General features: G+C 61.0%; 1 protein-coding gene across 6 annotated transcripts in view; it reads right to left on the bottom strand.

The window, feature by feature from the left end:
• Positions 1 to 10,342: 10,342 nt before the first annotated feature.
• Positions 10,343 to 14,548, bottom strand: part of PEBP4 (phosphatidylethanolamine binding protein 4) — an 85,196-nt gene continuing 80,990 nt past the window's right edge. For all 6 annotated transcript variants that reach the window (XM_039698391.1, XM_039698393.1, XM_039698397.1 and 3 more), the window contains one exon: positions 10,343 to 10,748. In XM_039698391.1, coding sequence (XP_039554325.1) covers positions 10,657 to 10,748 — 92 coding nt within the window. In that variant the 3' untranslated portion in view covers positions 10,343 to 10,656. The remainder of the gene's footprint in view (positions 10,749 to 14,548) is intronic.

Raw genomic sequence — 14,548 nt, 5'->3', positions numbered from 1 at the left:
GGGGTGCTGCTGTGCGCAGGGCGGGGGGAGCGATCCCGGGGGTGGGGGGCAGCGAGCCCCGACTCGGGCTGTGTGTGACCGCGGGGGCAGGAGGGGCCTGCGTGTTCCTTCAACTTCAGGGTCGCCATTCACTTCGGAGCCCCCCACATTCACTTCAAGGCCCCCCACAGCCACTTCAGGGCCCCCGTGCGCTCCAGGGCCGCTCATTCACCGCAGCCCCCGAGGCACTGCGACCCCAAACACTGCGGGGGCGCCCCTCCATCGAGCGACCCCCCTTTCCATCAGAGGTCCCCCCTACCCTGTGCAGAACCCCCCATTCTGTGCAGACCCCCCACCCTTTGTAGAGCCCCCACACCTTGCACAGGACCCCCACCCTGTGCAGAGCTCCCCACCCTGCACAGAGCCCCCCTCCTTCGCACCCCCTTCACCCCCATCCTTTGCAGGGCACTCTCGTTGTTTGGCGGCGGCGGGGGGAGCGGGGGGAGCGCGGGGCGGCGGCGGGCGGGCGGCCGAGGGGAAGCGCCATACAAGGCCTGGATCCGGCCCCGCCTCCGCTCCCTTCTTTGGCCGCCGGTTCCGGCGCCCCCGGCGCTGCCGAGGTGCGGGGCGGGCGCGGGGCGCGGAGGGGGATCCACAGCCCGCGCCCCCCCGGGCAACACCGTCCCGAGCCGCGGGGGTGAGGAGGGGGTCCCGCTGACACCCCCGTGCCCCCGGGGTCCTCCCCCGTCGCCGCGTTCCCACGGCGGGAGCGCGCCCGCAGCCGCAGCGCCGGGGATGCTGCGGGGCCCCCGCTGCGTGTCCGGCTCCCACGGCCCCGCAGGTCAGAGCAGGGACCCCCCCCGAAACTAAACCACCCCTGCTGAACCCTTATTTGTGTCCGGTAACAGCAACACCACCCGGGTCCTCCCGGTTTATAGCTCAGCCTTACCGGGACCCGCGGGCGAGGGTCCCGTGGGGGGCTCCTGCTCCGGAGCCCTGCTCTGGAGAACTCCGCATCCCCACGAGTGGCAGCCTCACACCGAGCCGGGGGGGTGTCTGCCCCCCGGGGGTGACAGTGACACGGGAGTGGCACCTGCTTCCCGCTGGGAATGCAGCTGGTGCTGCCCGCTCGGGGCGGCTGGGGCTGTGGGCGCACCCCAAACCCTCGCGGTGGGGTTTAGGCTGGGTTTAAAGCTCCTGAGTCATGAGGACCTGCCGCTAAACCCGGCTGGTGAGAGCGGGACAGCTCAGGCACTGACAGCGGTTTGATTGGGAACGGCCTTCAGCCAAAATAAACCGAGGCAGACTTAGGCTGGCACGGAAGCGGCCGCATGGGGGTTGGACTGGCTTAGTTACAGCTCAGCTTAGTGGGTCAGAGCATCCCGAGCAGAGTTCTGTACCCAGCGGGATGGTGAGGGGGGGGGAAACGCAGAGTCTCACCTGGGATGGCTCCGGAGGGTTTTAAATTACAGCCCAGGCTGGATGGAGTCTGCAGCTCAGAGGTTTCACTCTTTTTTTCGTCATCCCACACATTTGCCTCCTGTGAACCCCGTCCCGATCCAGGTGTTTGGGTAACCTGGATCGTCACTGCCGGCATTCCATGCACACGGATCTATCCCCTGGGGGGCACGGGAAGGACCTGGAGCTGCTGGGACGAGCCCAGAGGAGAACACGGACCTGCTCCAGGGCTGGGAATGCTCCCCTGGAGAAGGGAAGGCTCCAGGCAGAGCTCAGAGCCCCTGGCAGGGCCTGAAGGGGCTCCAGGAGAGCTGCAGAGGGACTGGGGACAAGGCATGGAGGGACAGGACACAGGGAATGGCTCCCACTGCCCGAGGGCAGGGATGGATGGGAGATTGGGAAGGAATTCCTGGCTGTGAGGGTGGGGAGGGGCTGGGATGGAATTCCCGGAGGAGCTGTGGGTGCCCCTGGATCCCTGAAGTGCCCAAGGCCAGGCTGGACAGGGCTTGGATCACCCTGGGACAGTGGGAGGTGCCCCTGCATTGGCTGGGGGTGGCACTGGGTGAGCCTCCCCAGCCAAACCATTCCAGAATTCCATGTAATGCTGCCATCCCTCCTCAATTCCAAGTGTCCCACACCTCACAGCAGCCCGTGCAGGGGTTGTGACAAACAGTGACATTATTTAACCCTGCCCAGTTCCCGTGCCACCCACCCAAGTGCTGGCAGTGTTCAGAGGAACCGAGAGCCCCCAGCCCCCACCCCGACCCTCCCTCGGGGCTGAGAGCAGCCACACCCCATCCCCAAAACCCCGCTGGCCCCCGTGGGGCCGGGACCCTGTCCCCTGTCACCTGACGGGCCATTGTCCCCGCTCCTCTCGGTCTTGTGACCGAGCGGGCCCCGGTTCATGTGCCGGGAGCCCTGCAGGTGCTCCGGGCCGCACATCCTGGGGGACCCCCGGGCTTCGAAAAGGGGAACTCGTCCGGGTTTTTCACCTAATTAACGGCAGCTTAATTGTACTTACGGGGAAGGAAACACGAGCCCGGTTTTCGTGCCTTGTGGCCAGGCTCATGGGCTGCTCGCTCCCTAAAATTCACTGGAGCTGAGCTGAGCATGCAGAGGGCTGAGCCTTGCAGGCTGGGGGACATCACGAACTGCTCCCGTTCGGTGTCCCAGGGGCTCTGGAAGGCTCCACAGTGCACGGTGCTGTGTTTCAGGCTTTTAACTGCGCGGAGGGAGAGAGGGATCATCGGTGATGATGGCGATGATCACCAGCATTGTCGCCTCGTCCTGGATCACAAAGGATGCTCGGGCACGGAGCCTGGGGCGCACACCAGAGCGCGGAGCCGTTCCTCCGCAGCCCTCGGATTCGCTGCAGAGGCAGATCTGGGGCTGGTAAGGTCACGGAGTCGTAAACAGAGTGTGGCTGGTGGGGACCTGAAAGGTCACCGGCCTCCTGCCCCCGGGGGACGACTGTGCCAGGGCCACGCGTGTGGGCGGCTGCCTGGATGGCCGACAACACCAACTTCTCTCGAGCAGCTTGGAGAGGGAAAAAACCACACCCCGAGCCACGCAAAGCACGGGGTGGGCGTCGCGGGGGTATCGATCAAGCCTCGGTGGTTACTGGGGCCGTGAGTTTTGTTTTGTTCGCAGGTGCTGAGCTGAGGTGGCACTTGAGGGCTGTGCGTGCTCTCTGGCAAACAACAGCTGCCCAGATGTGGCTGGAGCAGCAGCAGTTTGTTCTCTGAGCATTCCATGGCCTGGCATGAAAGATGCTCCGCGCTGGCAGGGATGGGATCCAGGATAATCTGGAATTTCTGGGGGAGGAGAGACTTTCTTTGTTGCTCTCGGTCGTGGGAAATCCTCATTTCAGGCCAAACTCTGACTGAGGGAACTTCAGCCAGGAGAAACTGCTGGGCAGCCTCCCTGATCCCAGACCAACACCCTCCTGGCCTGTGTCCTTCCCAGCGCTCCCACCTCACCTTGGTTTTCCTGATTTGCCTGTGAAAACTCCACACCTTCCTCCTCCTCCGGAAATATTTGGAAACACTCGCACTGAAATATGCATGGAAAAGGAGATGGGCATTTCCCTCTTGGAAAGGGAGACTGGCATCTCCTTCATGGAAAGGGAGATGGGCATTTCCCTCTTGGAAAGGGAGATGGGATTTTCCCCTTGGAAAGGGAGACTGGCATCTCCCTCCTCCTGCAGGGCAGGAAGGGACCCACAGGCAGAACCTGCTGCCCTGGGGTGTCCCTGGGTAGATCCCAAAGAATGGATCCCCATAAGCCAAACCCAGGGTGGCTGGTGGGGGAAAACTATGGGAGCGTTGTGGGTGGCTGTGGGAAGCCATTTCCTGCCTCAGTTTCCCCCGTGGCAAGGCAGGGATCGGCCCAGGATGAAAATCTTGTGATGGGGAGAAAAAACCCTTTGGAGCAGAGCTCCAAACATCTTGCTGATCCTGGGAAATGGGTTCTGGGTGGCCGGGCTCGGTTCCTGAAGGGAACAGCCCCGGGAGATGGCTGGAGGCCAGGGATGCACCTGCAGGAGCCTTCGGGGTGCTGTGGGGGGAGGCTTTTCCCAAAGAGCATCCCACAACTTCCCGCTGCTCCTGGGGGTGGGGGACTCCAACCCCACAACTCCCGCTGCTCCCATGGGCTGGGGGGGACTCCAGGCTGAGCCAGCAAGGGGCTGCTGAGTGCTCAGGGGGACTGGGAACCTCTGGGTCGCCCCAGTCCGACTCAGGTCTGGTTTTCCAAGCCCTTCCTGTTATTATCCAGCTGGGGAACAATAGCGGCGGCAGCTGGCGCGGTGTGACCTGGAGATAAGGAGACAGCTGATTAACAGGGAAACTACAGAGCAGGCCCAGAGTGAAAGTGGTCCCGAGGGAGCAGCACCAGTGGGAAGGATGGGATTGCAGCCAGGGATCAGGAGCAGAGCGGGCTGCAAACCCAAGGATGATTTTATGGGACCAGAGGCAACCTTGGCGTGGTGGAAGGAGCCCCGGAGTGACCCCACGAGGGGTTTGCAGAGGGAGACCACAAAGGCATTTCTTAATGTGAAACCAAGAAACAGAAGAGGAACTGGACACTGGAATTGCAGCTCCCAGAGCCGTGCCGTGACAGCGCTCTGGAGACGTGAGCGGGGCAGGGGACGTCAGAACCCCCCAAATCCACCAATCCAGCAGAAAAAAGGGCTCGGTGCTGTGTCAGCACAGAGGGGTGAATGCAGCGGGGTGGGAGGGGCGGGACGTCCTCCCAGACAGAGAATTCCAAAGGCTGCGTGCCTGGGAAAAAGCGCTGCTCCCGAAGGCTGAGCTCCAAGCAGCCCAGGAGAAACTGGGGAGAGGCCAAAGGCGAGGGATCCGCGAGCCATTGAAACCAGCCCGGGGGGATCTGCCATTTCCTAGCAATGAGGAAATGGGAGCTTGGCTGAGACCCGCGGGGCTGCGGGCAGGCAATGGGAAGCGAGAGCCGCCGACAAGTGAGGACAGGCCGGGCCGGAGCCGCGGGGCGAGCCCGTCCGTGGCGGCCGGGGAGCAGCAGGGGCGCTGCCGGAGCCGCCCGGCTCTCTGCACCACACCTTGGGATGCAGAGCCCGCCGGGCATCCGCCTCATCCCGCAGCCGGCTGGGGTAAACAGGGCAGTGCCAGGCACCCGGGCACGGCAGCTCCCGGGCAGGGGAGAAGCTGCTGGGCTGGGACCACCGTATCAAAAGGGCTTCGGTTGTTTTTGTTCTGCCCAGGAGAGTTTTGGGGCAAACCACATCTGAAGGTGCTCGTGGCTCCCGGAGGAGTGGGAGAGGCTGGGAGCTTCCCACTGCCGCGGACAAACCCAGCTCAAAGCGACTCGGGGAGCAGCTGAAAGAGGAAACAAAACCTGGGCTGAGTTTCTCCCGGCTGAGCATCCTCTGAATGCTCATCCCAGGATGCCTGGCAGCGCCTCTGGGCACAGCTGGGCTCTGCTTTCCCTCAGGAACAGCTGGAATTTGCATCCCAGGATGCTGCCAGAGCACGTCTGAATGGTCCAGCCCCAGTGAGCAGGATGGGGGTCCAGGACCCCAAAACCAAATCAACTCTGACCCTGTGCCCCCAGAAAGCTCCTTTGATGTTACACAGCACTTTGGAAACCCAGTTATAATGAATTCTTGCTAATTAATGGAACCATCACTGCAGGAGCAGCCTGCGTGCCCCTTGCTGGCACGGACACAGAGGTGGGGACACGTCCCTGTCCTCGCCTTTCCTGCCTTACCTATTACTTCAGGAGCCCTAAATTCCTGCCACGGCCCAGCTGCCTCTCCCAGGGCCCGCCTGGCTGCCGGGAGCAGCAGAGCCGGGAGCAGCTCCAGTGCAGGCTCCCACCCTAATTCCTGCCACGGCCCAGCTGCCTCTCCCAGGGCCCGCCCGGCTGCCGGGAGCAGCAGAGCCGGGAGCAGCAGAGCCGGGAGCAGCAGAGCCGGGAGCAGCAGAGCCAGGAGCAGCTCCAGTGCAGGCTCCCACCCCCATCCCCATCCCCGTGGCACGGGAGGACCCCCAGACCGGGGCTCTGTGAGTCCCCAGCACGAGGATGAAGGCTGGGAGCTCCTCTCTGGCTCATGGCAGCGTCGCCCACCCCTGGCTGACGTGGAGAGCCGGGTGCCTCAGCATCCCGTGGGGCTGCTGATGTTCAGCTGCCCGGGGGATTCTCCCACGTCGGCTCCCAAATCGGGCAGCGCTCTGCTCGTCCCCAGCAGCACGTGGGGATTTGGGGATTATCCCTCCTGACCTATTTCCCGGGGGGTGCAGCCGGGCTGAGCTCAGGGAACGCTTGAGGAGCGCAGAGATCTGCAGATAGAGGAGCTCCGAGGTGTGAGATATCAGTAATTAATTCGCAGGTTGATATAGTTATGCGCTTAGATCATCATCAGCTGATCCTGCTAATCCCTTCTTGAGCAAGTCCCTGGCTGAGGGGGAGCTGCTGCCTGGCACTGCCGAGCTCCTGGCAGCTGGCTTGTCCCTGTGGCATCCCCAGGTGCCACCGAGGCTTTGGGGTGCCAGGGCTGTCCCCCAGTACCTGCTCTGGCCTTAAATCTGCATTTTCCTGGGGTGAGCTCTCTGCATCAGACCCAGGGCTGCCCCACGTGAGCTGGGGGCTGAGACTTTCTCCCATTAATTATTTCAGTGATTATTAAAAACAGGTAATTGTTATCCTCTTGGCTTAGGGCTCGTGTTTAGCACGAGCTTCTCCTGGCCTCCAGCCCAGTTTTGGCAAGGAACACCCCCCTTGTGCTGCTGGGTGCTGCTGCTTCTCACCAGGAACACTCAATTTTCACGAGTTCATTGTTGATTTTTAAACTCCGAGTCCTCTTCTCCCTCAGTCATGCCATGGAGTGGGTGGGTTTGCTTTGGGAAGGGGCTGGAATTGCCCAAACCCAGCTCAGAGCCCCATCCTGGGAGAGCAAAGGGGAGCTGTGTCCATCCCACAGCCGTGCCTGGGCTCAGCTCAGCTCACAGCCCCCCAAAATCCCTGGCATTCTGTGTTTCCACGGCTCTGTGGCCTTGGAATGCAGCTGGGCTCTGCAGGGCTGGTGAATCCACGCTGGAATTCCTGGGATATGCCCATGGTGCTGCAGGTCCCAGCTTACACCCCACACCCGAGCTCAGCCCACTCTGTTTTCTCCCAACCCTTCACACAAAAACTCATGAAGCCACGACAGTGGAAAGTGGAGGTAACAAATACAAATAAAACTTCCTCTGGAGGCTAAAAATGACACCTGTAGACAGTGAAAAAAACCTTCTCAGGGTGACAATAACAGAGCGTGGAGCTATTTCAGTGTTGGGCTGTTCCATTGCAGCACTCAGCGCTGGGGTTGTGGCTGCTCAAAACCAGCCACTTCCCCAGGGACATGACGTGTTTCCTTTCCATCACAAACTGATTTAGAAGCAAAACTTTCTACATTTAGGCAGCTCAGAGGCTCAGCTTCTCTTTTCTCTCTCTCGCGCCAATGGTGAGCGAATGGAAGGAGAGATAAAGGGGGTGGGACCAGCACGAAGTGACTGTACGTGGCTTCCTCCTTGTGAGTTTTTTCCTTCACTCTTTCTAAATAATCGAAAAGTGAAGCAGAAAACCACAATTAATATTTTCCACGCCGTGGAGGCCTCGTGTGCATCCCAGTGAGAGTTTGTGGTGCAGGGCTGGCCGGGGCTGCTGCGTTTGCAGCCCTGAGTGCCCCCAAAGGGCAGGGGTGCCTGGTGCTGTGTCCTGGCATGGATCACCCCACCACAGGGACATTGCAGTCAGCTGGGCAGATTCCTGACCTGATCATTCCCGTCCCTATCTCCATCCCCCCATTCATCCTCATCCCTATTCCCATTCTCCATCTCATCCCCATTTCCACTTCCATTCTCCATCCCCATCCTCATCCCTGCTCCCACCTTCAATCCCTATTCCCACTCTCACCCACCCCATCCCTTCCCATCCCATTTCCATTTCCATTTCCATTTCCATTCTCCATCTTATCCCATTTCCATTTCCATTCTCATTCCATTTCCATTCTCCATCCCATGCCCATTCTCCATCTCATCCCATTCCCATTTCCATTCTTTGTCCCACCCCATTCTCATTCCATTTCCATTCTCCATCTCTGTCCCCATTCCCATTTCCATTTTCCGTCCCATCCCATTCCCATTTCCATTCCCCGTCTCATCTCATCCCCTTCCCATTCCCCTTTCCATTCCCCATCCCACCCCACCCCACAGTGTCACACAGGGCCGTGGGTCACTTTGGCTCCCGGTGATCCCAATCCCAGCTCAGCCCCACTTGTCCCATGCCCAGTGAAGCCCAGGAACAGCGGTGATCATTTCCTAGAAGGACAAACATCCGATTGCCTTTTCTCCACCAAAAATAACCACGGCAGCCACAAGGAGCCGAGGGCAGGGAGGGGAGGCTGCTGGAGCTGGGCTGCAGGATGTCAGCCCAGCCCTGACCTCTCATTTTCACCCCAGCCTCGCTCCCATCTGCCGGGCCAATTACACCCTGCTCTGAGGGCAGGGATCGAAAAAGGAGAAATCCAACTTTAGCAGACTTCCATGACATCTCAGTGTCATTTCCTCTGCTGCTAATCTTAGCGCCCCAATGCAGGACTGAAATCCAAGTTTCACCCCCGAGGCAGGACTGAAATTCACATTTAACCCCTCCCAGTGCAGGACTGAAATCCAAGTTTAACCCCCCAGGCAGAACTGAAACTCACATTTAACCCCCAGTGCAGGACTAAAATCCATGTTTAACCACCCAGTGTATGACTGAAATCCATGTTTAACACCTCAGGACTGAAATCCATGTTTAACCACCCAGTGTATAACTGAAATCCATGTTTAACACCTCAGGACTGAAATCCATATTTCACCCCCCAATGCAGGACTGAAATCCAAGTTTCACCCCCGAGGCAGGACTGAAATTCACATTTAACCCCTCCCAGTGCAGGACTGAAATCCAAGTTTAACCCCCCAGGCAGAACTGAAATTCACATTTAACCCCCAGTGCAGGTTTTTTTTTCCCTGGGTTGTGGTGTTACCCAGCTTCCTTTTTTTGTTGCTTTCCTTCCCGCCGGCTCCTGCAGCTTCACCCAGCCTGGAGTGCCCAGGGCAAGGCTGGGTCCTGCTCCTGCATCCCCCTTGGGCACCCTGATCCTTCCTGGAGGGGCCGGAGCTCTGCAGGACCCGCTGTGATTCAGCCCCTCCGAGGCACGGAGCCACTTCCTGGAGGGAAAGTCCCGGCCGAGTTTAACCCCCCCGGCAGGACTGAAATTCACATTTAACCCCCCAGGCAGGACTGAAACTCACATTTAACCCCCAGTGCAGGACTGAAATCCATGTTTAACCACCCAGTGTATAACTGAAATCCATGTTTAACACCTCAGGACTGAAATCCATGTTTCACCCCCCAATGCAGGACTGAAATCCAAGTTTCACCCCCGAGGCAGGACTGAAATTCACATTTAACCCCTCCCAGTGCAGGACTGAAATCCAAGTTTAACCCCCCAGGCAGAACTGAAATTCACATTTAACCCCCAGTGCAGGACTGAAATCCATGTTTAACACCCCAGGCAGGGACTCAAACCATATTCAAGCCCCCAGGCAGGACTGAAATCCATGTTTAACACCTCAGGACTGAAATCCACGTTTAACCCCCCAGGCAGGACCGAAGTCTGCTCTCACTGCCGGGGACCCGGGGAAGGTGACCAGCAGGATGGCACAGAGATGTTTTTCTGGGATCAGCTCTGTTCCAGAGCCAGGCACTGAAGCAGAGCTGAGATGCAGCCACCAGAGCATCACAACCTCTCTGAAGGATCCCAGGCCTCCCTGCCCAGCCCTGAGCGAGTCATTCCCTCGTGCCTCAGTTTCCCCTGCCTGCAGAATGTCCCGGGCTCCTGCTCCCCATGGTTTGTTCCAAGGGGAATGTTATTCCTGGCCACGGGCAGGACAGAGGTGGCTTTGTCACAGAGCAGACACCGGGATGTGCTCCAAGGAGGAGCTGCAGGCGGGTGAATCTGAGCCTCGGAGAAAACTGAGTCTTAGATGAAAGCCTAATTAAGGAGCTAATTAAAGGGGAGGCCCGGCTAAGTGGCCAGTAGGCAGAGCTCTGCTGATTTATGCCTTTAATTTTGGTTTTGCTTTCCAAGAGAAACGGGCTGAGGGCAAAGGCAGGGCAGGGCCGGGGCAGTGCCCCTTTCCCACGTGGTGCCACCAAAGCACCCCTGGACAGGCATCGCTGCCCCTGTCCCCTGCTGGGTGGCCCTGGGGTCACCTAAACGAGGGTCTGGCTGGCCACCCCCTGCTCCCATTGCCCACAGGGGTCTGCTCATCCCATGCAGATCCCAAAACGCCAGACTCACCTGGCACTGCCCCTGCCACCACAGACCCTGTGTGCTCCATCCAAAATTTATTCAGGAAGCTGCAGGCATCAAAGTCCCCAAAGTGCCAGGGGGACATGCAGGGGGTCAAGTCAGAAATGGGGTGAAGGGGGGAGAAGGGGGGATGCAAGAATTTCTGGGACAGCCAGGCGAGCTGGGACGACTCCTGGCACGATCCCCAGAGGGAAAGAGAACTTGGCTTTGGTAGGGGAGGGCTGGGGCTGGGGCTGGGAGCAGGGTGGGCTCATCCTCAGTGGTCCTGGGGTCCCCTCTGCTCCGGGCAGAGGCGGCTCTGTGGCGTGGGGATGTGCAGGGCAAGGAAGGGATGGCTGCAGTTAATCATTGTAGTTTTTGGTGAGGAACTGGGTCGAGGCCACAGGGTGGCCCAGGTGAAAATCCTCCACGAAGTCCTTCAAGTCCCAGGTGCCTGGGGAGAGAGGAAAAGGGGGTGAGCAGGGCTGGAGAGGGGAGCACAGTGTGCAGCTGCTGCTCTGCCCCAAACCACATCCTGCACAGCCCAGGAGGCCCCAGGAACAGCGAGGAGTCACGGGGACCCCAGCTCTGAGCATCCTGGGGGTACCTCGGCTCCTCTCCTGCCCTCTGACCTTTGGAGCAAACCCTCCTCCGGCTTCCTGCGAGCCCACCCCGGGGGTGGCCTGGCTGGAAATCCCCCCGGGGATGTCACAGGAGATCCCCCGTCCCCCTCACTGGCATTCACGGGGCTGCTGCTCTGCACACTGCTGGAGCCGAGGGGGTTCCTCATTCCTGACCCTCCTCCCCAGAGCCCGGGATCCCGGAGCTCTGGGGGCAGCTTCTGCTGGATCCAGCCGGGGATTTCCCCGTAGGCAGCAGGGAAACCCTCTCTGGGTCCAAGGGCAGGAGGGATTCCCTCATCCCCGGCCCCCGTGGGGCAGAAATCCCCCTGTGCCCTGCCGGGGTCGGGCACCCAGCCCGTGTCTGTCCGGCGGCTGTGGGAGCGTCCTGCCCTGGCTGGGGGGGCTTTCCCTGGCACCCAACCCGCTCACGCTGCCCCTCCTCGTGGGCCACCGGGGAAAGGGGCCCGTTGTTTATCTGAAACCCGTCCTCTCCTCTTCCTGGCTGCTCTTGAATGTCACGCGGCAGCCCGGCAGCCTTTATCTGCTGCCACATCTCAGCGTCCCCTTTGCTCCTGCAAAAGTGCTGAGCAAAACCCGAGCTGCTGCATCACCTCCGTGCGGTGCTGATGGCTGGGGGAGCTCCCACCTGCTCCCCACCTCGGGCTCGGAGCTCCAAAAAAAGCTCTGGAGGTTCTCTCTGGTGATGAGAGCTGCGGGAGGCCTGGCTGGGATGCTCGGGGCCGGGGAAGGAGCTCCCAGGATGCTCAGCAAGGACCTGCATCCCACATTCCAGCCGGGATGAGATGTCGGAATGCACTGCTGCAGGCTCCCGGGTGTCCCCTGCCACCCTCCGAGGACACAAACCGAGGGCAAGGACAGTCCCAGTGTCCCACACCGGGGTCACCACGAGCCCCAGATTCCACCTGGGCAGGAGGGGCAGCTCCTCACTTGGGGGTGTCAGCCCCAGCCCCCCGTGCTGGGGGTCGCGATGAAGGTGGCACCAGGGGAAGGAGCCCCGGGGGGGCCGCTCCCGCTGCGCCGGTGGGTGCCTTTCATCCGGAGCCTTTCAAAGCGCTGGGAACCCCCCCGGGAGAGCCGCGGGGGCCGCACGGGGCCGGGTGCGAGCGAGACGCGGCACCCCCGGCTCCCAGGGGTGCCGGAGCTGTCGCTGATGCTCGCGGAGCCTCCGGAGAGGCGCGGATGAAAGGGGCCGGGGGAGGCAGAGCCTCCGCGGGGCTGCAGGCGCCGGCCCTCGCCCCACACCGGGGTTTTTCCTGACCTACTTTCCTACCTGCCCTGGCACCGGCTGTGCCCGGCCCGTCGGGCCAGGAAAGCCCCGGGGCAGCCGCGGGTGTGGCCAAGGGGGGATGCACCGGGGGGTGCCAGATTTGGGGCGCCGGGTCCCCCCTACACCAAATCCAGCCCCTCGGGTGCAGCCTCAAAGTGGGTGCCCCATCCCAGAGTGTCCAACTCCCCGTGCCAGCCACCCCAAACCAGCCCAGCTGGCTGCCAGGGCTGAGGACCGTGAGTCACCGGGATCACGGAGCCGGGACAGGGGCAGGGGGCCGGCCGGGCAGCCGAGGTCGCGGTGCCACCGTCCCCTCTCCCTGCCACAACAATACGGCGTTTCATCCGTGGCTTGGTCCGTTTTCAAGCTCATTTCCCAAAGGATTAAATCATCCCACTTGGCTCTTATCTGCTCACCCGCCGGAGGAAGAGGAGTGCCCGCTGACACCCACACGTGCGCGGCCGCCTGAGCCCCGAGCACCCGATGGGGAAACTGAGGCACGAGGCAACCGCTGGGCTCGGGGAGCTCGGCATCCCTCTGATCCCACAGGTTTCCCAGCGCTGCCGTAGTCTCCTGCCCACCCCCCAAAGGCCGGTCCCCCCCTCCCCCGGCCCCCCGGCTGTAATTTATCAGCCTCATCAGCGGCGATGTTCTCCTGATGGGAGCCCTGATGCTTCTCTGCCAAGATTAATGATGTCCCAGCGGAGGTGGGCGGGAGGCCGCCAGCTCCTTTGGTCACCATTAAGCGACACCCGGGGACTCGGGCCGGCACCGTGCTCTCCCCGCAGCCCCGTGCCGCCTCCCGTCCCGGCCGCAGCCTTTCCCTCCCCGCCGGGGCCCGGTCCAACCCGATTTTCCAGCTGGGTGGATCGGATTGGAGGCGCACAAGGTCGGCTCATGAGTCAAAGCCGCGGCCCCGATCCCGAGCTGGAGCTGGAGAGGGATGGAGCCACGGGCTGGCCGGGCTCATCCCCGTCCCTGCTCCCCAAAGGACTTGTTCTTCCCGGAGGCAAAATTTCTGGGAGGAAAAAAAATCCATTCCCGGTTGTAAAACATCTTTCCAGGGCAGGAGGGGCTTTGGGAATGCCGGAGCTGATGGGAAAAGGTGGAAGCACAGGGATGAACTCCAGTGCAGTTGAGCCTCAAGATTTTGTGCTAATTAAAGATCCCCCTCGATGAAGGCTGTGGGGAACTTTAAGTCCCCAGCACCACAGCCGGGGTCTGGTGGGTGCCTGAATTCCCCCCCGAGGGATTTCCCGTGGATCGAGAGCCGCCGCCTCGGGATGCGACGGCGGCTGTGACATTTCACAGACCACAAATTATTATCTTGCATCTCCCCAAAACACAGCCACGGCTTGTAACGCTCCTGGCTGCGAGGGAAGTGGGGTGAGTGGCAGGAAGAGCCGTGGGGACACCTCAAACGTCCCCACCTTCGGTGCTGAGCGGGGACAGAGCTGGTGTCGGTGACAATTTAGTGGCAAGGCCAAAAACTGAAGTGAATCAGACTCCAGAGGGGAAACTGAGGCTCTGAGTTATTTACCCGAGGTCACACGGAGCCGGCTGGTGCCGGGACTGATCAGAAACACTCACGGGGAAGGATCAGGGTGTTTTTTTTTCCCTGATGAAACAAGATTTTTGCTCAAGAGCGGCCCTGGAGAAACACCTCGGCCGTAAACAACTGATTTCCACATTGCCACGAGTGACAGGGGGACGTGTCCAGGTCCTGCAGCCCTTCCAGCACCCGGCAGTGCCATCCCAACCGGGACACCCCCACGGCAGGGTGGAAATGCCCCTGTCCCTCTGAGCTGCTGGCGCTGCACAGCCAGGCAAGGAGGGGAAGAAACCGGGATTTGTTTTCCACGCTCGCCGTTGCCCCTCGCGTTTTACATTCCCGGGGATCTTTCCCAGGAGCAGGGACAGGCGACGCGGGCGGGTCCTGGTTTAGTGCCCTCTTCTGGAGGCTCCGGCCGAGCTCCTGCCATCCCGCCTGGCACTGTCACCTCCCCCGGCCCGGGACCTTGCCTGGCCTGGCCGCCCGAGCACACCCCGTGCCAGGAGGGAATTGTTCTGGGAGCTGAGCAGAAACGCTCTGGTGGGGCTCAGCTCTGGCAGAGGGAGGGATGCCCAGCACAGGGATGCAGGGCTGGAGGCTGGGATGGGCCAGTGCCCGGTCAGGACGTGTCCCTGTCCAGGGTTGGTGCTGATGGGCGTCCCCAGCCTCGGTGACACAGCGATGTGGCTGTCACCAGATGTAGGACGGAGTAAAAACAGCAGGAAGGGGTTCATTTGAGGCCAGATAAGATGGGAAATTCTGAGCGAGGATGCAAACTGTGCCTGCGGCAT

The sequence above is a fragment of the Passer montanus genome, unplaced genomic scaffold (assembly GCF_014805655.1).
Source record: "Passer montanus isolate IOZ18808 unplaced genomic scaffold, ASM1480565v1 scaffold123, whole genome shotgun sequence".
Classification (NCBI taxonomy): domain Eukaryota; kingdom Metazoa; phylum Chordata; class Aves; order Passeriformes; family Passeridae; genus Passer; species Passer montanus.
Note: the sequence above shows the minus strand (reverse complement) of the source record. Positions and strands in the feature narration are given on the sequence as shown.